The sequence below is a fragment of the Apostichopus japonicus genome, chromosome 7 (assembly GCF_037975245.1).
Source record: "Apostichopus japonicus isolate 1M-3 chromosome 7, ASM3797524v1, whole genome shotgun sequence".
In the NCBI taxonomy this organism is placed as follows: Eukaryota; Metazoa; Echinodermata; class Holothuroidea; order Aspidochirotida; family Stichopodidae; genus Apostichopus; species Apostichopus japonicus.
The window spans coordinates 21,549,289-21,572,130 of NC_092567.1; the positions used below are offsets into that span (position 1 = coordinate 21,549,289).

Here is a 22,842-nt window from a genome sequence, read left to right on the forward strand (position 1 = left end):
CACCATGCTGCAGTCTGGCTGCACGATGGTGCAGCCTAGGTTCAGGATGCAGCAATGCCCCTCAGAGTCTTACTTTTGACATGGTAAATAATAGTAAATTAACATCGTTGTATGTGACTCGGATCTTGAAAGGGTCTCCGAACCTCCCTGCCCCAGCTAAGACCATGTGTGGTGTCTATTATGTTTCCTATTGTGATTCCTACACCTAGGGTAATACTGTAATGATCAGTCTCAACGTAAGAGAGACATACACAGACAGATGGATTACATTGTCTGGTTACTGTGGCCAGGCTCCATCTTTGATGACTTTTGTTGAAAATTCTCAGAGAGAGTAAAAGCGTTTTATATTAGAAAGAACCATTTCCACCCTATCAGCTGGCAAACCTTTTTATTCCAAATAGTGTAATAAGAAACATTTGTTAAAGTTTTATGCTTGATTTCAAATCATTCCCTGGTGTGGATTTGATGGTGAAATCTTAAGAAAAGAAAGAAGAAAAGAAAGCTCCTTAATTTTACTGCAACAGTGAAGAATTCACATGAATGTATAAAATGCCAAACCTATATACCTATATATATATATATAGATATATATATATATAGATATATTTCTGCATATGTTTTCCTAACAGGGGATTCAAGGATAACACTACTGCTGAACTGATGCTCAAGAGAGCGAAGAAGATGAACAGAACTAACAAGAAAAAAATGTTAGGTAAGAATCTGAGAAGTAAACGAGAAATTAGTCAAAAAAGAGAAACTTTTGTTACCATTGGTGATAACAATCCTCACATGAAATATGTTTGTAAAAGTTAGCTCATATGGCCGACACAAATGTTGGATAAGTTTTGGTGAGATGCAGATCTGTACGGGGAAAGGGTCAGTAAGTTCTTGAATCTACTTGACCAGTAAATAATCTTTTCCAACTTTAAATTGGGGTGTTAGCTCAGTGGTTAACGCCGATGCCTTCCAATCATAAGGTCCCGAGTTTGAGTCACTCCAAGATTAATGTATGTCGTCAAGTTACAGAGTTGTTGACAATAGACAATCATGGACGTTAAATATGAATCTAAGAGACTGACTTCGGTCAGCTTGCGGCTTTGATAAGCCAATGATGGCTTCTTTGCAAGTTCCTGCTTTCTGGAGGATCTAAAATACATACATACATATGGGAAAAGTTTGAGACTGGGATTTTGTGTAAAGAGCAATGCCTTTAATACTCCATTTCATGTAATTCTCTTTACCGAATATCGTGGTTAAGTTTGGTAACGATTATTTGTCTATTGTTTGTCTATCATTTATTTTGTTTATATCTTACATTGTTTTGTCTATTGTGTATGTATTGCTCATTCTTCTCAGATCCAATTCAGAAGTTTCAAATGATAAAGAAGATGCAGGATTCTCAAAGTGAGAAGAGAGTCATCCAGGCTCAGACAGAGAGAGGTGTTCAGAGAAAGGACTACTTCAAAGGTACATTTTATTTATGATACTGGTCGCCATGGCAATTGGCTCTGATGTAGTTAGAGGGACATGATTTTGTTTTTTTTACTTGAGAATCAAACTCGAAGCAATGAAGAAGGGGGTTTTGGGGAGAGTTGCAGGCAGTGTCAAAGTGTGCTATTTATATCCATTATGAGGTAACTTGTAAATATAGTTGCGTGTGCCGGTTTGTGGCTGCACCCTATGGGAAGTCCCCGGGGGACACGTGGTTGTGGTGCCCAGGAGAGATTGTTTGAATTGTGCACACTTTGGTGTGTAGGTGTGACAAGTTACCAACGACCAGGATTAAGTTGTAAAGTCGTATGAGAGGGCCTTGGCCCTGAATCAAGACAGTAAACCTAACATAACATTATGTCATTTAACTATATTAGACGTGTTTCTGGCAACTTTCCTTCCAAAAGTCCAAAAAGACGATACTTCCAGGCAGATTGTTGCCAAATGCCCTACTTGGCATGTAGCTTGCCCATTATAAGTACAGGGTCCCTGTTATTTTTGTGGAGAGCCAAAATGTGAAAATCTAGAAAGTTCAAATTTTGAGAATCTTTGCATGCATTATAGTGCCTTTATGACATGCAAACTCTATAGCTTTTGGAGGTTAAAGGTCACTTGAGATCAAATCTGAAAGCCTATGTATCTCAGAGAGTTTTTCAAATGACATACTTAATTGACATGTGGCTTGGTAATAAGCAGTAAAAGGTCCCTATTGTTTTTGATGGGGATGAAAGGTCAAATTGTGGAAATCTCAAAATGTCAAGAAATGATTGCTCCGAGGAAGTTTCCCCCATGCGTTGTAAACTGGCTGGATGATGTGCAAACAGTCTAAAGTGTTAATTTAGTGGGAGTGATAGGTCATTTAAATTCTGATGTGGTCATGACCTAAAACCTTGTAAACACGTAGGAGGATGTAGAAGTAGGAGAATGTTAAGGAATGTCATACTATTGAGGTGTGTGGTTTACCCATGAGTGAAAGGGTCCCTTGTGTTTTATGTATGAATGAAGGTCAACAAAGGTCAAAATCTCAAGAAATTTCAATTGGGAAAACTGCTACATACATCATGTACCAATTTGTTGCTGTTTTTAGCAGACATCAGAATAAATTTATATCATTAAAGTATCTCAAGTAATGGAAGAATGTTGTTTATCTCAAGAAATTTAACTAAAGACAAAGTAAGTATGTATGTAAAATGATGTATTGCTTTGATGAAATACAATACTTCAACAATTGCCAAATCAATATCCAAGGCAGCATAATACTATCTTAAAAAATTTAAATCAATAAATTTTTTGCCCTCGCAGCAAGACAAGAAGCAGAAGAACAGAAAGTAAAACAAGTTCATGACCGTACGTTTGAGTAAGTCAAAGACCTTTTTTATTTTGTACTAAAAGTGAAGTTGTCTCTTTATAAAAAAGAAAAGAAAAAAAGTCTCCAATATTAGCGAAAAAAATTGTTCATGAAATATTTATTAACTAACCCTAAACAAATAAGCCCAAAATGTGACATGCTAGGGATATACAGCGTTGCTACCGAAACAGAGAGAAGAAATATAGACATAACTACATTTAATTAAACAATTACAGGGAATATTTTATTCGGTATTGCATCGCAAAATGTTAATGTAAGGTTGGCAAGTTACTGTGAAAGTCCAAAGATGGGCTACACACAGAAACCATAGTAATCTATGGAGACAAAGTTTCAGAACCTTCAGAATATGTCTTGTCCCTTCTTGAGATATCGTCACTTAAATCTTATTTCCACATTGGAAAGAACAAAAAAATTCATACATTTGAGAATTCGTCACAAAATTTCTTTCAGATGGGTACTCTCTCACGAACCTCACCAAGCTAGCCCTGGGATCAATTCACCTCTTACTTTAACAGGCAACCACAGTTACAGTGAACCCAACCTTCCTCGAATGAGTCCGGATGTGTTACAGGGCAGAGTTCAACTGACGGTAAGCAGCGACCGATACCTCGGCTAAAAAACCTGCAATAACTGTATACCCGTAAAATGGTTGTATGAGGTCATTGTGGTTTGACGATAGTCCCCCCCCCAATACCACTCCCACCCCACACCACCATACACAATCAGACTAACCTAGATGGTCACATGCATATTGATTTTCTTTGTTTGGGTAACAATTGTTGTTTAAGTTGTATTTCTTGAATATGCTTCATGATTTTATGAAGTGAATCCTCTATGGCATTTAAATCAGTCGCGCTTTGACCCTACTATAACAGGATCTAACTCTACCGTCGTGTGCCTAGTTTTCGATAGTCTTACGACCGACCCTCGCAATCTTGATAACCGATGCTCGTGCGTAGGTCACATCCAAAAAATGATTTCCCCTGTTACTCACATTTGTTGAAACTTGCTAGCTAATAGTCGTCAATATATCCATGTTGAGTTTTCCCCACCAGAATATCCATTACTGCCATGTTGCGACAGGTTGCGGTCACTTAAAGTACTTCATTCTTCCCTTTCATTTAGGCCAGCCCATCCTTAGACTTACAGTCAGTAGAGGGTTCTAGTGTCCACGGTTTCTCCAGCAGAGGAAGGAGCAATTCACTTTCATCCCCAGATGGTGAGTGTTACTTGTTACAAACTTGTTACAAACTTTCACTTCAACAGTTACATACTACTCCCAATTGATGATTTACGATACCAATTTTCACATTTATTTATTTTTTTCTTCTTTAGTCGAAAGGCATCAGTTGCCACCACTGAAGACAAACTCTGCTCCTACCAGCCATTCCCGCCAACGACAGGCTTCTAACGTAATAAACAGAGGTTCTAGTCACGCCTGGGGGAAAACGTCACAGATTACCAACAAGAGGTGCTAAAAGTGAATCTGTGTGGTACATGTGACCTTTATAGTACCCCAGATGTTAACAAGCATGGGACGTCCGATCATTTTCACTGAGGGCGCTATCATATAGGTCCTAATGTCCATGAACTGTACACTAAACAGATCAAAGTAACACAGTCACGTAGAAACGCTCACGAAAAGGGAAAGACCAGGCCGGGTGCAGACATGCTGGGTGATCGAGTCAAATTTTCCTCTCGCAGTTTTGACTTGACATTTTGGACACACCGTTGCAAAAGATCTGGTCTTCAATAAAGAACAAACAAACTCATGTTGAATTCTAGAGATCTACTCACGGTAACAGCATGCTACAGTTGGAGATAACATGTCAATTTTCGTAGAACTTGATAGGACCGATATGATAGCCCCCCTGCGGATTTTGTTCACGGTTGGGGAGCCCGATTATGCAATAGAAAGAGATTTATTTTGAAAGTTACCATGGCTGACAGTGGCAAGGTGTCCAATGTCAAGATCCACACTGGAGGGTCACTCTGTATACCACCGATACTGTCCGATGAATCGGCCGTACCCTTCCACCCTTACAAGTACAGAACTGTGCATTTCTTATAATATTTAGAATATAAATTTCACTATTTACATCAAACAGAAAAATTTTTAAAAAAAAGGTGAAAAATCTTATGTAAATTCTGTGTGTTTGTTTTTATGTAAATTTTGTGTTTTGGATTTATAAACAACATTAATTGAACAAGCGTGTGTACACACTGTGTGCATGATGACAATAATAAATCTTCAAAGATTTTTCAAAATCTAGACCACGTCGACTGTCGATACCAACATCTAATAAAACTTTCCAACGACGATATAACTATTCACAAACTTGCCAACTAATTTTTTTACTCTCAGCAGATAAAAAAAAGAGTTGGGTGGGCAATTATCCAGAGAATTCACCCTAAATCAAGATTTAATCATAATGTTTTCTCCATTTTCATTAGCTGATTTACCATTTGATATCCGCAAATTTCTCAAAAGGGGGGTGGGCCCCTGCCCTCCTCTCATATCCAAGTTTAAATGAAACATCATAAAACAACATGATGACAATATAAAACATGTTTTTTCAAAATGTTCATGATTGAATGATAAATAAAACTACGGCGTAGCCCAAACAACTACCGCATACATTTATTCTGCTTTTCCACCGGCACAATTCTCAACGGTAGACCGTGCCCTCATTAAGGACCGGACCCTTCCGCTCATGACCGAGTGGAAATAAAAGCTAATCATAAACGACATGATGATTAAGGCGATGACCAAGATAATCGGAAAGGAGAAGAGACCACGTCCCCACAAGGTGATCACCACGACTGTAAAGGAGAACAGAGAAAAAAAAGAAATAGAAAACTGTCATATTCGCATCTTTAAAAATTCGAGAAAAAAAGGAATTTGCAATTTTCATTCATTATCATTTTCTGCATCTGTATAGAAATAGTGTAAAGTTAACTTCATGTCGTACATAGTGACAAATACAAACCATACAGCTTGCTTAATTATTGTTACACCTATTTCATCAAAATATATATTTTTATTTTATAAAAGCATCTCCTAGGACAGGAAAAATGTTTTCGAAATTTTACCAAAATAAAATTTAAAAGCATCTCCTAGGAAAATGTTTCCAAAATCTTTACCAAATAGCCGGCATTTTATATCATAAATAGTAATGCTTTGATTCATCTCAGAGGTCTTTCTATCACCAGAATCACCAGTGCGAAAATGAATGATGCATTTACCATTAATTTGCCCAGATTGCGGATTTATGTTAATCATTAAGAGTGGTTATGACTTGGATACCGCCAGACAATGCTTCGTTTTGCTTGGTTTCAATTTTATTTGACATAATTTGGACAACACTCACGCGACAATGTGTTTTCCTCTTTTTGTAATTATCAAAATATAGTGTGTGTCTCTGTGCGTCTAACAGACTAAAAATATACTCTCTCTGTTTGACTTACCTAAGAAGAGCATTGCAAGGTAAAATGATTCTGATAGAAGCTGCAACTGTATAAATGTACGGCTTAGCGATCTCGTGGAACTCCAGGAGTGGAGCGCTACACCTGTCAAAAAAATAAGGGGGAAAAAAAGAGGATAAATGGAGAATAAAATTCTACAGAAAAGTTTGCTATTATACTTTTATTCTTCCCACCTCCCCCACCAGCCTCAAATCATGGCCCCTTTCTTGATGGAAGGTGTTTGGAGTGGCAACACAATATTTCGATTCTCGATGCTACGGGTGTTTTTATATTTGAAAGATTCTTGGAGCTTCATTCGAATCGGGTCTCTATGTCACCCTGATCTCCTCAAGGGGCTTTGCCACTGGACCCTGCCCACCTAGAGCACAAGCTATAGGACAAACTGTGGCTCCCCTATGTAGGCTTTACGACTGGACCCTGTACCAGACCGATTCAGATATGATGTGATGATGTGAACTTCTTCCTCTGCCCTTTACCCTGCTAGTATTTAGCATGAGACCTCTTCAGACATGCCTCCTCCCCTCCCCTACCCCCTCTCCACCCGTACCCCTTTTCTCCCGTACCCCCTCCAGCCCACTTACATGCAAGAGCAGCACCAAACAGTCGTATCGGAAGGATGGAGTCATCTCCGCATCTCGTGTTGAAGAGCACATCAAATAGAGAAAGAGGAAAAAAGATCGCCTGAGGTTTTAAAGAAAAACACAATTCAAAATTAAGCTGAAAGTCTCGAATTCTGGAAAAATTTCATGTTATGTTTTCATTCAACACAAATTTGAATATAAGGGAATTATTCAGATAAGAAAAAACAAGTTAAGAGAATTTATGAGCAATGATGATTAGGACATTTCATATTTGGAGTTATTGACATGGAATATATTTATGACATTTGTGGCAGCTTTTAGCATATCAGTATCCATTAGTCTCGTTCAAGCTCAGAAATTAAAGTCGAATCTCCAAATTTATTGAATAACCAGATGGCCAATCCAGCGCAGACTTAAAAGATGACATAAATGTGGAGATTGAAAGAAAACCTTTTGCAAAACGGCTTTTTAGAATATTCGAAGCTACTTATATCGAGATCTCACAATTGAAAGAGGACCCTGGGAAACTGCGAGCCTCATCAGACGTAACATAATTCCTCGATCAAACAAAAAACGTTGACGTTTTTTTTGGGAGAATATAATAATATCAGGCAATCCCAGGAATATTTTTGCAATTTAAGATGAATAGTCTGTGAACATTATTCGTTCTGCCGAATGATATGATTACAGATCTGTGAGAGATCGAAGAGAAGAAAAATGGGAGAGGCTCTTTGAGCTGTAAAAAGAGGAGAAGAGATTGTTGCTTATAGAAAGCTGAATTTTTATTAATTTTCAAGACCTTCTTATAGCAGGCTCTGACCTTATCAAGATTAACTGAGTCGAGAAGGAAAGAATGACATCTATGAGTGAATTCTGCGTCGACCCACGAAACAATGTCGATGCAGACCTTGATATGAAACCACTCGCGAGATTTTTCTTTTTCTCTTTAGACCGAACCAAAAGGGAATTAAATTTGTCTTTATATTCAAATTTGAATGAAAATCATGTCTGGGCAATCTTTTACAATCTTTAAAAGTAGGCCATGCCTTTAAATTATAAAGCTTAATTGATATAATGGAGAGAAGAACAATGTACATGAATGAATTGGCCATACAAAAGGATTCATTTTGTTTTATTTTTTAATTATATTTGTACTATATATAACACTTCTTTTATGGCTGTAATGTGAAAGTGTATGGGTGTAGAATTAGCCATCAGACAAAGACAAATATGATAGTGTTCGTGTGCACCCACAATGCTTGATATTAGGTTAGTTGCCATTAGTAAATTAGTTGCCATTAGTAAATTAGTTGCCATTAGTTGCCATTAATAAATCTACAAAGTCATATTGAGTGGTTCGAGTGTATCAAACTAAATGATGGCCACTTAATAAAACGGACCTTATTTCTAAAACTGAAAGTGCATTTTTGTTTTTACTTGCATTACTCAAGTTTTTGAAATGCATATTAATACAGGATTTGAGCAGTGACAAATTTCATAATTTTTGGAAATCGTTAGCATTAGCTGTTTGCATGCTGAAATTTGGGGATGTAGAAAAAGGTTGGAAGGTTGGGGGGGGGGAGGGGGGAACAGATGTTCTTTTAAGAACCTGTGTTTCACTTTAGAGCAGTGATTCCCAAAGTGGGCGGGACCGCCCCCCAGGGGACAGTGGAAGTATCTATGTGGGCGGTGAGTGAAAAGGGGGCAATAAGGTGTGGTGAGGATAAAGGGCGTGGTTGGGGCCACAGGGTGGCATCTGAACCAAGTAGGCATTTTTTTACAATCGATAAGACATATATCACAAACACTTAGGTAACATGTATGCTACACAAAGAATAAAATTAACATAAAGTTATTCATAAAAGCATGGTTTTACTTTATTTTTGTGGGGGCGCTAGGGACGTGGCCTGGCAGTCAAGGGGGGCTACAAATTAAAAAAAAATTGGGAACCACTGCTTTAGTGCAATGCAGCTTTATGACAGAAGGGGGACTAAATTTAGCATTCCTAGTTTGCATAGCAGTATTGAAAGCTCTGAACCTTGTCTCATATAACATACTATGGTTTCAGAGATAAAAACCTGCCATGTACCTTTGGACTTGTATAGCAATTTGCTTGTTTTGCATGACATTTTGCGATGCGATACCGAATAAATCATTCCCTGCAAAAATGAATCAATCTCCACAAGTATCTATCTCTTAAGGTTCTTATAAAACACTTCCAGACATTAGCAAACTGCATCATAAAAAATTATGGCAACAACTTCTTAACCAAGACTGACATATAATTAGGCCCACTACTAACAAATTTCTCATAAACTGATGAGAGAGATATATTAGACAGTAGACAAATGGGTAAAGAAAAAGTGGTATGATGGCAGCAGATCTTACAATAACTCACCTTCTAATCTTTATAACATAAACAATGTTGCGACGATAAAAGTATTACCTTAACTTAAAGGTAGTCAGTATAGGCCCCAAATTATAGCACGCTATAATTGCTAGAAGTTTTCACAAAGTACTTTCCTGGAGGTCTTTACTCTTCAAATTGTTCTCAGACATTTTTTAAGTAACACACGAGATGACTGAATGTCCCAGTGAGGAAAAATTCCTCGAAGGTTGTAATAAAAACAGTTTAACCAAAGGTGACCATATTTGAATATCTAGCATATTTTGGGGCCAATAAAGTATACCTTTAATGGCAGTATAAGCAAATGTATCAGTGTGTTAATATCGCAAAGCACTCACCAAGATGGCGACAGCGGAAAATACCACAGATGTTGTAACTTGCCATAATCTGGAGAAGGGAGAGAGAGGGTGATGTATTAAGTTGGGAATGATGCATGGAGATAAATACGAAAAGCAGATTGGTTTAATATCAACGGGGAAGAGTTTAGGATTCAAAGTTTGTGTTGTAGTCTTGTCTGTTATAAAATACTGTGCTTCCTCTGTAAAAAGCTGCAATACATCTCTGCCTTTATCATTACCATTTGGATAATTCAGCATATTTGCAGACAAAGTTTTACCTGTTTTAAGCAGTGGATGCACACTGATATATCATATACCAATTGAAAATGTTCATGTCTTATCAAATATAAACCAGTGGTATTCTTACTGATTTTTTTTTTTTTTTTTTTTAGAACACAAGGGCCCTTATTTTCTTTATGCAGTTTATGCAGTTCTGGAGGGAACTTTAACTTGCTAAAAACTATTTCTCATAAATGTTGTTAACTAGCTTCGATAGGTCACGGTTTAAGATGATTTGTGGTAATGACAGAAGAACAGTTCTTTGTTTTTGTAGATGGACCGGATCCTACTCCATAAAACTATCTATATATCCCCACAGTTCTCTGAGACCCGAAACATATATGCCGGCATTATGGAGAACCTCTGTAACCTTGAAGACAACATTTAACGATACAAAAAATATGAAAATACATTCATGAATATTCATGGTCAAGTTGGATCCTCAGTGGAGATGATTACATTTGGTATCAATAGTTTACCAATCTTTTTATAAAATTAATTTGCAAAAGCCACAAGTACTTTTGACTTCTGACTGAACCCCCTCCCCTCTCCCTCCCCACCCCTTTCATCTAAGAAATGGCTAACTAGGAATCGCAACCAATTAAGAGCTGGGTATTGCTTAGTTAATTAGTAGAACACAGAACTTGTAACAGTCTAGTACTGATCCAGCAAATCCCTATTTTCTTTGCTCTTTCCGTTTCGTATATCATTTCACAGTCAGTTTCCTATTGTTCCTTTACTTGTGTAGTATAAATATTTTATTAATGCCAAACTTTCCTGACCCAAATCTCCCAATCTCGGCTTATTTTACATTCAATCGCTTTGGCAGGAAACATAATAAACATCTAAAAAATCCATTTCTTTCATCTTCCATCCAAAATGTATCCACATACCCTACAAAGATCGTAAATTTTGTGATAACATTTCCTCTGGCATTGACCTGTGTTTCGATACAGCTACATTTTACATGAATGGTTTAAAGATCCCATGTAATTGCATGCTGGAAATCGGCGGAGCTGTCGAAACGAGCTGTGAGAAATCGATCGATACATACGTATACAGAATCGGCGGATGGACGTAAATGCTAGAGGAACTCGGAACAAAATTAAGACTGTACAAATATTTGACAAAGATACCAAGTAGGAAAGAATATATTGATTGTAAATTCCCTTTGAGTGTAACAGAGGAAAAGAATGTCATAAATTAAACAGCCAAGCCTGCGAGATACCTTCACAAAGCCCTCACGAGGTTTATTCCGATTTCAAAGTGACTTTTCACAAATTGGCAGAGTTTCTTTCAAGACACTGTATTAAAAGCTCATGACATTCCAAGCATAGAAATCTTTGGATTGAAAATATCAGTACCGTACATACTTATTGAAACACTCTACCAAGCCCAGAATTGGAATTAAATTCGAGTAGAATAATTTGGATGAAATAGTATCAATACATAAAATTGAAATCAATACTCATGAGTCTGCTAGCAGGAGTAATTCCATATATATAGTAGTCACATTTAAAGAAACTCATTTGACCCGAAAAGACATTGTCTAGGGTGCAGACAGAGCAACCCCTTGCTCCCCCCCCCTTCCCACCCCATCAAGATGCCTGCCTTTATACAGTTGCTTTTGTTTCCCTTTATGTCCCCCCCCCTCCCCTCCCAGGCCAAACTGTGTTAATTGCCATTCACTAATTGTCACCCCCGTTTTGTTTAGTTGTCTAGTGCCGCCACTGAGTGAAAATCAAGAATCTAAAGAGTCCTGGCCAACAGTGATATATCTTGCCTCCTTGACACACTTTTGTGTTAAATATACCACAAGGGCCTGCCAAAAGAAGTTCACATCTACTTTCAGTTCCGATCTCAGAATTGAATCTAGATTCTGGCCATGCAGTCGCAGATTATCCATTAGGTGGATGATTCAAGCTGCCTTTGGGCTCCACGATGAAGGGGAGCCCAAGGGGACCCCAAGGGGACCCCAAGGGGACCCCAAGCAACCTTGGTGACTACTTCCAGACAAGACTTAAAGTACAAATTTGTTTCCATTGTAGGGTCGACGTACTTGCAAACCTACGGAAGCAGGCGAATGAGGCAATATTCACAGTCATATATCTTACATTGTTGTCTGTATATAGCCAGGCAGCCAGCTCTATGCTATATGTCACAAAAGCCTGCCATAGTTCAAATCCAGTTTGAAGGTTTATAGAATATTTTATGCATATTCAGAATATGTAAATAAGTTTTCAAGTGTACAATCATCAAATCACAAGTTAATTGGTTGCAACATAACACTTGGTCTGTTTTACCTCCATGGTCTCAGCTGCCTGGTATGTAGATAGCTATAGCCTACTAAACATGTACAACAATTTAGTTTTAATGATATTTTTCTTTCTTTTCCACCAGTTACCACTGGTATATGTAAATAACCTTTCAGTCAACTTTCTACGGGAAAATGAATTGGAAAATAGGCAGTTTCCTTCCGGAAAGAATGTTACCCTAAGAATGGAAGCAATCCAGAAGGGTTGGGGTCAATTAAAGTTTGTGCGCTAGCTGCTGCTGCAATACATTTATTACTTTGAATGGGACAGGATGAATTCCTTCTGAAATGTCATCAGAATACTGGCCGCAAGCATTACCACATTAAAACTTTTGTAAGTATATCAAACGTGAACTATGGTGATATTTTTCAAATTTCGTCTCATTAAATTTGGAATATTTTGTCACCCATTTGATCACCTCAGGTCATATACCTGTGAAAATAATCACTGCAGGCTTTCGCAGAGAAAATATGAAACAATGCAGAGATCCCGAGAATCAGAATTTCTAGGCTGGTTCCAGAAAAATACCTCCCAGATCAGGGCCTGATGATATCACTATACATTCCAAACTGTGACATCAACTAATAATGGAATTAAGTCATGAATATTCATGATACGTATATTGATGAGAACATAATGTTTCAAATCTAAATTTACAAGATGGCTGCCATACATGCAACCCAAACAAAAGTATCTCAATCATAGGCGTAGGAGCCTCATTTGATTTGGGGGGGCTGTAACGACTTGCCCGAAAAATATAACCAAAATTTTTTCGCGCGCTCCGCGCGCGTTCTACATGTTAATGTGCATATCATATAGGCATCCATCAGTTACTACACCTGCCAATAACATAAAATCATTTTTCGTGTTATTACCCTTCTATATTGGTTATAATTATTGGGGAAGTCCTTACAATAATAATGATAATAATATCAGTTTAACCATTGAAAAACAAATTGCAAATTATTCTTTTTTTTTCAGTAGGTGCCAGTGGCGGAGCGAGGGGTATTGGTCGGGGGGGGGGAACAGAATGGGTCTGTAGGGGTGCTTTTGACACTATCTAAGCGGAGCGCCACCACAGGTTGGCGCGGAGCGTACAGAAATTTTTGAGTAAAGATACTCCCTAGATCGCCGGAAATGACCCTTTCCGGGCCTTGCTAATTTGCAGAAAAAATGAAGGATAAATAGGTGTCATCGCCATTTGTCATAAAATTGCACCAACAAAATGTGAAAAATGTCAATAGGTATTTGAGAGCGCAATAAAAAAGTCGATAATCGCGAATGAGAAAAAAGTGGTAAAAAGCTGAAAAGGGCGCCAGCAGTCCATTTGAGTCCGTCAGGGGTCATCGCCCCTCTGACTGTATGGACGCTCTGCCACTGGTAGGTGCCCGAAAAATTCTCAGCATATTGCCCAAATTTTCACCAAAAAAATTGAAAAAAATGCAAATTATTATTCTTTCAGTAGGTGCCCGAAAAAATTCTCAGCATATTGCCCGAATTTTCACCAAAATATTTGAAAAACACATTGCAAATTATTCTTCTTTCAGTAGGTGCTCGACTTCTCAGCATAGGCCTATTGCCCAAATTTTCACCAAAAAATTGAAAAACACATTGCAAATTATGATTCTTTCAGTAGATGCCCGAATAATTTTCAGCATATTCCCGAATTTTTACCAAAAAAAACCCAGAAAAACATATTGCATATTGTTATTCTTCCAGTAGGTGCCCGAAAAATTCTCAGCATATTGCCCGAATTTTCACCCAAAAAAATTGTTGGGGGGGCTGCAGCCCCCCCAGCCCCCCCGCCTCCTACGCCTATGATCTCAATCCACTACCACAATATATAACAAGATTTTTTTTTTTTTGGATATCTTTTATCCTTGGATTTAACTCAAGTATTCAACGTTGCTTCAGTTTTCTGATCAGGCAGTAGTGTTCCACTATTAAAAGGGGTCATTTGACAGAGGCTATGTACTGGTTTTATTATTTCAATTGCATTATCATGTCATTATAGTCCACTTAAATCGCCACTTGAAGGAATGTTCAGGGAGGCAGACAATTTGCCCTTATACGGAAAAGAAAAAAAATTCCACACAGTCAGTTGGAAAAACCCCATCTCGTCCTTGTTCCTAACTCGAGATACGGTTGATTTGAAATGTAATCTATTTCCACTGGCTATAATATATATTAAGCCTAGATCAAATTTGAGGGTATTGTGGAGAATGATCAAAACTGAAAATAAATGTCACAATTTAGAAAGGAATATTGTGACCATATAAAGCCTAGTTGATGTTTTCAAAGTTATCAGATCTACTCGAGTCTTGGCTCTCTATCAATATAATGTTACCAAACCCATTCAGCAGGATTAGATTTGACAAACTAAATGCCCTGCTTGAGGAAATGGTTATTGTGCCCTCAATTTGGTAGGAAAAAAAAAAAAATTGTTAAGGTACGGAAAAACATCAGTTGCAATATTTTAGTCTGTTTTCTTCTTATTTCCTAGCATTACTTGAGGATGGTTCCGATGAGCATTAAAAGCAATTAAAGCTGTCTCAGCAACTTACCGGAGGCCTACTGGGAAAATCTGCAAGTAGTTATCATCTGTACCTAAAATCTGGCTGATCTGCGGAACAGATCATGAGAAAAAAAAGAGAAACTGAATACAGCGTTTAAGCATTTTGGGAATTTGCAAGTTAAAGCAATTCATATGTCAAATTTGGTCATGCAAATTGTTCAAGCAGGAACCGAAACTTGCAAATTTACAATGATCACACTATAATATCCGTCCAGCAGTAATGGTATAGCATATACAATATGTATATAATGTCCCTCCCCCCCCTCCCATTTCCCGAGGCATATGCCAATATGCAGTGCACTTGATGTAGGTGTAAGCAGTCATTTATATGCCAACTTTGCTGTAGGAATGGTCAGAAGACTTTTTTTCTCTAAACTTGCAATAACCATATGATAATTTTATTACAAATATCTATTTATGCATTATTTTTATTATTATTATTATTATCACTTCTTGTTTTGGTTCCTGTGCACCCAAAAAAAATTGGCAAATTCATCAACTCATCCACTCCCAGACCCCCTCCCATTTCCCATCAATTATTTTTCATGATTATTGATATTGTTATTTTTATTTATTTATACTCTTTCTATCTCTCTCTATATTAATATAAATTTGAAATTGTAACGAGTTGGAAATCCAGAAGAGTGAAACAACTTCCAGCCTCTACCAAGCTTCCAACCCGGGCCTCCCGCTTTGTACGCGGATACCCTGACCAACTAGGCTATGCATGCTGATTGTATGTCCAGAGGTTCTAAACCGGTAAGGAAGGTAGTAATTCCACTGTACGCCTTTGTCACCTGTATCGAACAATACTAGTTCTGTTTTGGTGACATATTTGTCTTACTCTAAGAGATCAAACATGATGCTAACCAACTCGAAATCATTTGTGATTCCTAAGGCGGGATCTAGAAAGAAATACTTTGAACGCACTCTGTTAAATGAAATGGAATTAAACAACCAAAGCAAATGAATATATATATATGTTTGAAATTGTAATGAGTTTGAAAATACATATATATGATGTAATATATTACGTGTATGGTAACCTACGCATACTATGTTATGTCCTTGCTCTACTTCTATTTATTGAGCACTTTGGCAACAGGAAGTAAAATATATATATATATATATTATATATACTATTAACCTAGATAAAATTGAATGAGTAAAAGGACCAATATTCCATAATAGTAGCAGGAATGGTGTACTTTTTCATTTAGCCAGTACCTGCAACTTCTGTCCAAGGCAGTTCTTTACACATTGATTTTGAATAATTAAATTTTCAAACCTATATTCAATTTCAGATGAAAATGATACCGATACAATCATTTGAAATATTGAGGAGAAAGTTGAAAGTTTTGAATATATGTTTTAGCATATATAGTAAGTACGAAAAAGCGTGAATGATGAACAACAAACTATATAAATACAAATATGATTTGGTGACATATAATAGAATACTGACTGCATATCAACAGGTTAACTTAATTCACACTGCAATTAAAATAATTAGTTGAGTAAATTTAATAATTTTGATTTAATCTTAGTTTGTGTAAGAAAATCATTGGTAAGTTTGGTCAAAATTGTTGGAAAAGCACCAAATTTTGGGCAAATGAGCTATGTACGCACTGCATGTAAACACAGAAGAGGGGGTTGTAATGAATCTGAAGTCCTGTACTTGTTTAGAACGTTACCGGGTTGACTTTTAGTCAAGTTACCTTTGACAGTGGCACCGATCCATCTTCACATTCTCCGACTCCTAGCAGTTTTCTGGTCTTCAATCGACTCTGCAAGTCTCCACTGCTCTGCTTTCTGTAAGATACAATAATAGAATACATAACAATGGAAGATATAGCAAAAGAACATATAACAATGAAATAGAACAAAAGAAAATACAATGAAAGGATCATGCAAGAATGGTTACAGTTGACTATGTTCCACAGTAACTGGTGCCACCATACAATATAAACAAGAATAAAAAGTAAGGCACCTACATACATATCAAAGGACTTTATATTGGCAAACATTTAGTGGTTTTGGGTTTCCTTGGCAACTGCCCCAGCATCTATGCAAATTAAGTTCTGCTCAAAATAAGATTACAGATCACACTAAAACAGGCCTCCTTTAAAGAAAACTCACTCAATATTGAGCTTGCATCATTGCATGGGCATGAAAATCAAACAACTTGATTCACTCTCAACCCCAGTCCACTCAGGTTGTGAATGCAACCGTTGTTAGGATGTAATTACATCATGGGAGTATCACAAATCCTTTGCAAAGAGAATATTGATACCACATGTAATCAGGCTGAAGGTTGGTGAGCCATGCACTGTTGTACTTATTACACATGATCTCATGAAATAGCCAAAAAAATGAAGGTTTACTAGGGTGACTTTGATGCAGCAGCTGCAAAATCCCCTGCAGCAAAGCTGCATCAATATTGAACAATAGAGATAATTATTTATCAGCAGATCAGCATGTACCAATTGTGTGAAATGTACAGCACAGCAACACAGATTTCATCCTATTGGCTGCAGGTTCCTACACAGCCTGGCTGCAGGGTGCTGCAGCCCTCTCAGCATCCTACTTTTCACAAAGTGACTTAAAAAGAACTTCATTTTGAAGCTCGTAAACATTTCTCTACCTGGAAATTGTCTACAGGTAAAACAGTCTAAACAAATCCCAACAAATAAGCAGCTCAAAAGTAAGCAGCTCAAAATAATAGAGTAATTCAACATATTTTACATTAACTTCACTATTTGAAGTGATACTGGACTAATAAACTAATATGTAGTTAGTTAGTCTCAAAATGCATTGCATGATTAAGTTTGTTGCATTTGAAAGGACCATGGACAGACCTGATCGAGTCACTATAATCCACTATAATCCAGCCCTACAGTCATTTTTTAACGGTTTCGAAGATTCTTGCTACCTTTAATCCATTATTTTAAAATACGTTTTACTTTTTAGACATATATTAAACAGACCGAGTCACTCTTTCAGCTGGATTGCATTCCTGTCACAAGCACAGCTGTGGTTAAAAGGTTATCAGCAAATGGCCCCAAATTTGAAGTGCTAGAATTACACTGAATCATTTAGTGAAACTATGACGAAACATCGAGAGTTTAAAAAAAGGACTGTACCATTGTAGAGATTTAAAATCTCTAAGAGGTATGGGAATATACAGAGAATTGCACAGAGTAAAACGGTTCACTCAAATTTTGGTAAGATTCACCTATTACTAGAATTAATATGTGTTGGGAATACTGATTTATTATTCCATTTTAAATTGACTCGAAATGAAACACCTGCCGACGTACGAAGTTTACAAACCTCGGCATTACAGGTAGCTAATTTGAAGTTTATATTAATCAGTGTTTGCACAGGTTATCGGGCCGGGTCCCGGGGTACCCATCCGACGCTCTACTACCCGGTTCCTAATTTGTTACCCGAATCCTTTAAATTTGTTTATTGAATGTGTATATTCCTTTTCTTTTACTTTTTAAGAAGTTTAAAAATGTTTCCAAAGCTACAAATTTTTAAAATAACAGGTTAATTAAAAGAAGCAAATGCAAATTGAAATTAACGAACATGTATGAACATGGAAACATTGTCAGAGAAAAATACACTTGATATGTTATAGCATTCAATTTGCAATTTATTGAAAATAGCTATACCAGGAGGTAAATAGACAAATTTCTGGGTATCCGGATACCCGACGGGTAACAGCCTCGGGTACCCGGTTCCCAATTTTTGGTACCCATGTAAACACTTATATTAATGCAGTAATGTCTGTTTGTTATAGGCAGCAATGAGAAAGAGCTGGTAACCATACCGAACTGACTTGGTAGTATACACGAACTATATGAGCTAACTGAGGGTTAATTGTCCAAGTCCCAGCATCATCTAAGTTTACCCACCAGAAACACAAAATTTCAGCAAAAATTGTTGAAAATGTATGAATAAAATTTTTGTCATTAAATTTCTTATGGTCCCACTTTGATTGACCAACATAGACAAGATTACCTCGAAAATGAGAAAAGGATTTTCACTAGCTTTTGGATAAATATAACAGCAGCTGACCTTATCATGAATATTCATATGTATGCAAATTTCAACACCCAAAAGAGAATTTTTATACAGATCAACTTCTGACTTCCTACTGAGTAAGCATGGAAGACCATTACCAAAAGCCACTTGAGGTAAACTTTAATATTCAATGCTGACATACATGTCATGAGAAAATAGATCTCACTGCTTTACGACAAACAATCGTTAGAATTCATCAGATGATTACCCGCGAGACGAGATGAGAAAAGAAAGTGAACCTGATCGCCAACTGCTAGGCCGTAAAGATTTGGAAGCACTTCAACCTTCTAATTTTACAAATTCGATGTCGTAAGTCATTGACCTTGTCACATTTATGAAACTGATGAAAATTACATATAATAGACATAATTGATCGATCAATATTGTTGTACATATGCAACAGCTTCAATGTTCCTGAATGCAGGATTGGATATTTACCGCGGACTAGCTTACCAGTCTCCTCACAACCTTAGCACTATCGTTCTACCATGTCTATAGTGAACTGATAACCTTTAACTACAGTACAGTGTGCGCAATCTATGACTGGACCCCCCCCCCCAGTCCATGACCTCCCTTCTCATTCTACCACACAAAGTGCAGCTTTGATCAAATTTTTCCACTTGGATTTCTTCTGTTTGATTCCTACTGTAATAGCAGAGTGACTTTATTCTGAAACATATTACATATACATATATATATTTGCATTACAACTTTTAAATAGTAAATTTCACAAATAATTTGTGTGCAAAGCTGATCCTTACCCTACCCTACCCCTTCCCCTATCAACCATCATCCTTGTGCAGGAATTGTCATCGGATTAGGAAAATTGATGTAATCAACATGAGATGACATGGGTCACAGTTTCTTGCAGGTTAGTAAGCAATTAACCCCCCACCCCTCTTGTCTAAGCAAATTAAAGAAGTTTCCAGACACTTTCGCCAATCATAGGGAAATCTCACCAATTAAGCTAGCCAATGATTGGATTTAGTTCCAATCACCCTTCCCTCCCCCCCCCATCCCTCTCCCATCTTCCCTTGACAACCTTCAGTCTCTATTCATTCACCTTTCATCCATGTCAACGACCTAACCACAAGGTTGCTTACCTTCCAAAATGCTCTAAATTAAAGCAAACCAATGGAAGGAGGTACACAAATATCCTGATCATTGCTAGCAGAATCAATTTCCAAGTTCAGCACTGAACAAGTAATTACTGGCGTGCTTGACTAAACAATTATGCAATGTGCAGACTGTGCTAATGGGACAAATATCACCTGTTTATCCTGCAATTAAAACTGACCTGACATTACCTCCTTATCCACTGAAGTACAAAATTGAAAGATCAATAGATAAGACTGAAGCTGTGACCAGCTGTTTTTTACAACATGACATGCAAAAATGCAAATTAAGTAGTTGATCTCCACTTTGGCAGTTTATTGACATTTTCTAGCTGATTTGAAACAAACCTTGACGAGTCAAGGTACATGAACAACATCTTGATTGAGAATATTATAGTGACTAATAGTATAGCAAGGTTTATCAAAGATTATCTTCCACGTCAACTGACATAGCGTGCTTTAATTACAAAGATAATTATTTTGCTTTAACTTGGCATTAAAATCTTCGCAGAGATCAATGGAAAATACTGCAATCGTTCTGCTACAGAAAACCTGAGACCATCACATGCCACCAAAAATATTATCGGGAAAGATTTATGGGACTTAATACGATTGGAAAAATCTGAAATGTTTATTATATGTACAGTATTTGACACGCGGCATCGCCAAATCCCGTAATTGTCACAATTAACTGCATCATTTAGATATTTGGCTGTCATGAAAAAAGTTGTATCAGATACGGTTGGATGGTAGTAAATTAGATCGGTTAGAAACATGGTATAAATAAAGATGTGAAAAATGGATTAGAACCAAGACAGATGGCTTTTTTATACGGTAAAGTTTCTTTTATGACTCTCTAGCCCGTTCAATTGTAACTGATAGAGTTTTCCACATTACTAATGGAAGCAATATTTCAGGATAGCTAGATTGGAGTTATTGCCTTCATGAATATTGCACCGTATTCTATATAAACTTAAGAGTTATTTCACAAAGCAGAATTGCTAAATACTGTTAATTTATCCCTCCCCCACCCTTCTGGCCCTTCCCCTCCCCCACCCCTCTGGCCCAATCCCCTCCCATTCTCTGATCAAAGAGATCAAATCAGAGAAGTAAAAAATCCAACCATATCATATCCACTCATATGAAACATATCATAATTGCTAAATAATGTAAAATTATTAAACCGTACAGCAATTTGTTTTTCTTTTTTTGGTACACAAAACTTTTGTTATTAGCATTTTGTAACAAAGTTGAAGGTTTGAAAATTGTTACCCAATACTGTATAAAGCACTAGCATATTGCCCGGTATTATTGTTTGCTTATATAAATAGTCATAATTACTACTTTCTGTGAGACTTTTAACATCAAAATATGAACAGAAAATGAAAGGGAATAAATAAAATAAATAAAAAAAATAACAAACAAGGACTGAGAATAATTGACGTGAAACATCACATTGGATGAAACTAAAACTTACATACAATTACTTTATTACAGGAATATATTTAAATATCAAGGCAAGTTCAGATATCTCTAATACATTAGATGTTCAAAACCAACCTAAAGTTTGCACAGAACATCCGTATTTTGTAATTGTTTCAATTTCTGTCTAAGACAATTACTTTATAATTAATTATTTTCTGCATATTTTTACATTTCAATATCTTCTTTCAGTATACTTAGATACCAAGTACATACGCATACAACGTGATACGATCTCAAGCAAACTGACTATGATGAACTTTCATCTAGTAACAAATTTTCATTTATTTGTGCATCTTTCAAAGATGAACTTTACTGCATACGCAAAAGCCCTTTTCAGCCTTGCAGCCGGATTATCATAATCGATAGATCGCAGGGCACGGTAATTCAATTTATCATCTTTATCATCTAGCGCTGCTTTCTCTGTGAAGGCATTTGATATACGACCTTCACGGTGCACCTTCTACTGTTAATAGACTTTACCTAGATATGATTATGTTTGTTGTATTGCTGCATTGAAATTTACAAGATGGATTGTTGGTGGAACAAATTGCGTAGTTGAATAGCTAGCATGCCTGTGGTTATATACATATATATATATATATATATATATATATATATATATATATATATATATATATATATGGTTTTGATGGGTTTCGCTCTATGCGTGTCCGTACGACCTACTTAGTATTTCATATGAATGTGCATGTAGTGGTGTTCTTGTTCATCAAAACATCGCATTCTTGCCACGGCCCTTTGAAATGTCTAAGATTCCTTCCAGCTAGACTGACAAATTGTGCTCGGCAAAATTTATGGCAAAACGTTTCTGACAGCAGGGAGATGATGTCACGACAGTTGTAGTCGTCGGGTCATCGGGAGAACTTGAAAACACAGAAAATGTAGGCTAGGACCAGAGTAGAGTTCCCCTATGGACATGCATACATAATGAGTGACCAAATACATAAATAAGACACTTGAAAATATATAATATTAGATATGGTCAAGACAAGGTAAGCTCTAGGGCAGGACAGCACTTGTCATCTATAGCTTGAGGGATTTAATTTTATCATTAACCCAGATAAATTTGTACCAAGATTAGAAATACTTCTGGGTAAAAAAAATTTCCAAATTTACACCTCGTATATATATAGCAAGCTATCGGTTAGTATCAGCACTGTATGTGTGAGTATATGATATGTCTGAATTACCACGGTAACACAATACATCATAATTAGATAAACTAACGTTTATGATACTAATTATCTACACAGTCTACAGTATATGTTTTGTTTTTCTCTGTTCATGAAATTAG

The 22,842-nt window shown here is 36.8% G+C and overlaps 2 protein-coding genes across 10 annotated transcripts in view; one reads left to right on the forward strand and one right to left on the reverse strand.

Moving 5' to 3' along the window:
- LOC139969728 (uncharacterized) overlaps positions 1–5,000 on the forward strand; it is a 39,799-nt gene extending 34,799 nt beyond the window's left edge. The window contains exons 20-25 of the mRNA XM_071974928.1: positions 630–712; positions 1,357–1,467; positions 2,794–2,848; positions 3,311–3,449; positions 3,986–4,079; positions 4,196–5,000. Coding sequence (XP_071831029.1) covers positions 630–712; positions 1,357–1,467; positions 2,794–2,848; positions 3,311–3,449; positions 3,986–4,079; positions 4,196–4,338 — 625 coding nt within the window. The 3' untranslated portion in view covers positions 4,339–5,000. The remainder of the gene's footprint in view (positions 1–629; positions 713–1,356; positions 1,468–2,793; positions 2,849–3,310; positions 3,450–3,985; positions 4,080–4,195) is intronic.
- The window catches only part of LOC139969730 (tumor protein p53-inducible protein 11-like), a 120,366-nt gene continuing 101,989 nt past the window's right edge, over positions 4,466–22,842 (reverse strand). For all 9 annotated transcript variants that reach the window (XM_071974935.1, XM_071974934.1, XM_071974932.1 and 6 more), the window contains 6 exons: positions 16,560–16,653; positions 14,831–14,889; positions 9,673–9,721; positions 6,928–7,027; positions 6,329–6,430; positions 4,466–5,683 (listed from right to left, as the gene is read on the reverse strand). In XM_071974935.1, the coding sequence (XP_071831036.1) occupies positions 5,502–5,683; positions 6,329–6,430; positions 6,928–7,027; positions 9,673–9,721; positions 14,831–14,889; positions 16,560–16,653 (586 nt within the window). In that variant the 3' untranslated portion in view covers positions 4,466–5,501. The remainder of the gene's footprint in view (positions 5,684–6,328; positions 6,431–6,927; positions 7,028–9,672; positions 9,722–14,830; positions 14,890–16,559; positions 16,654–22,842) is intronic.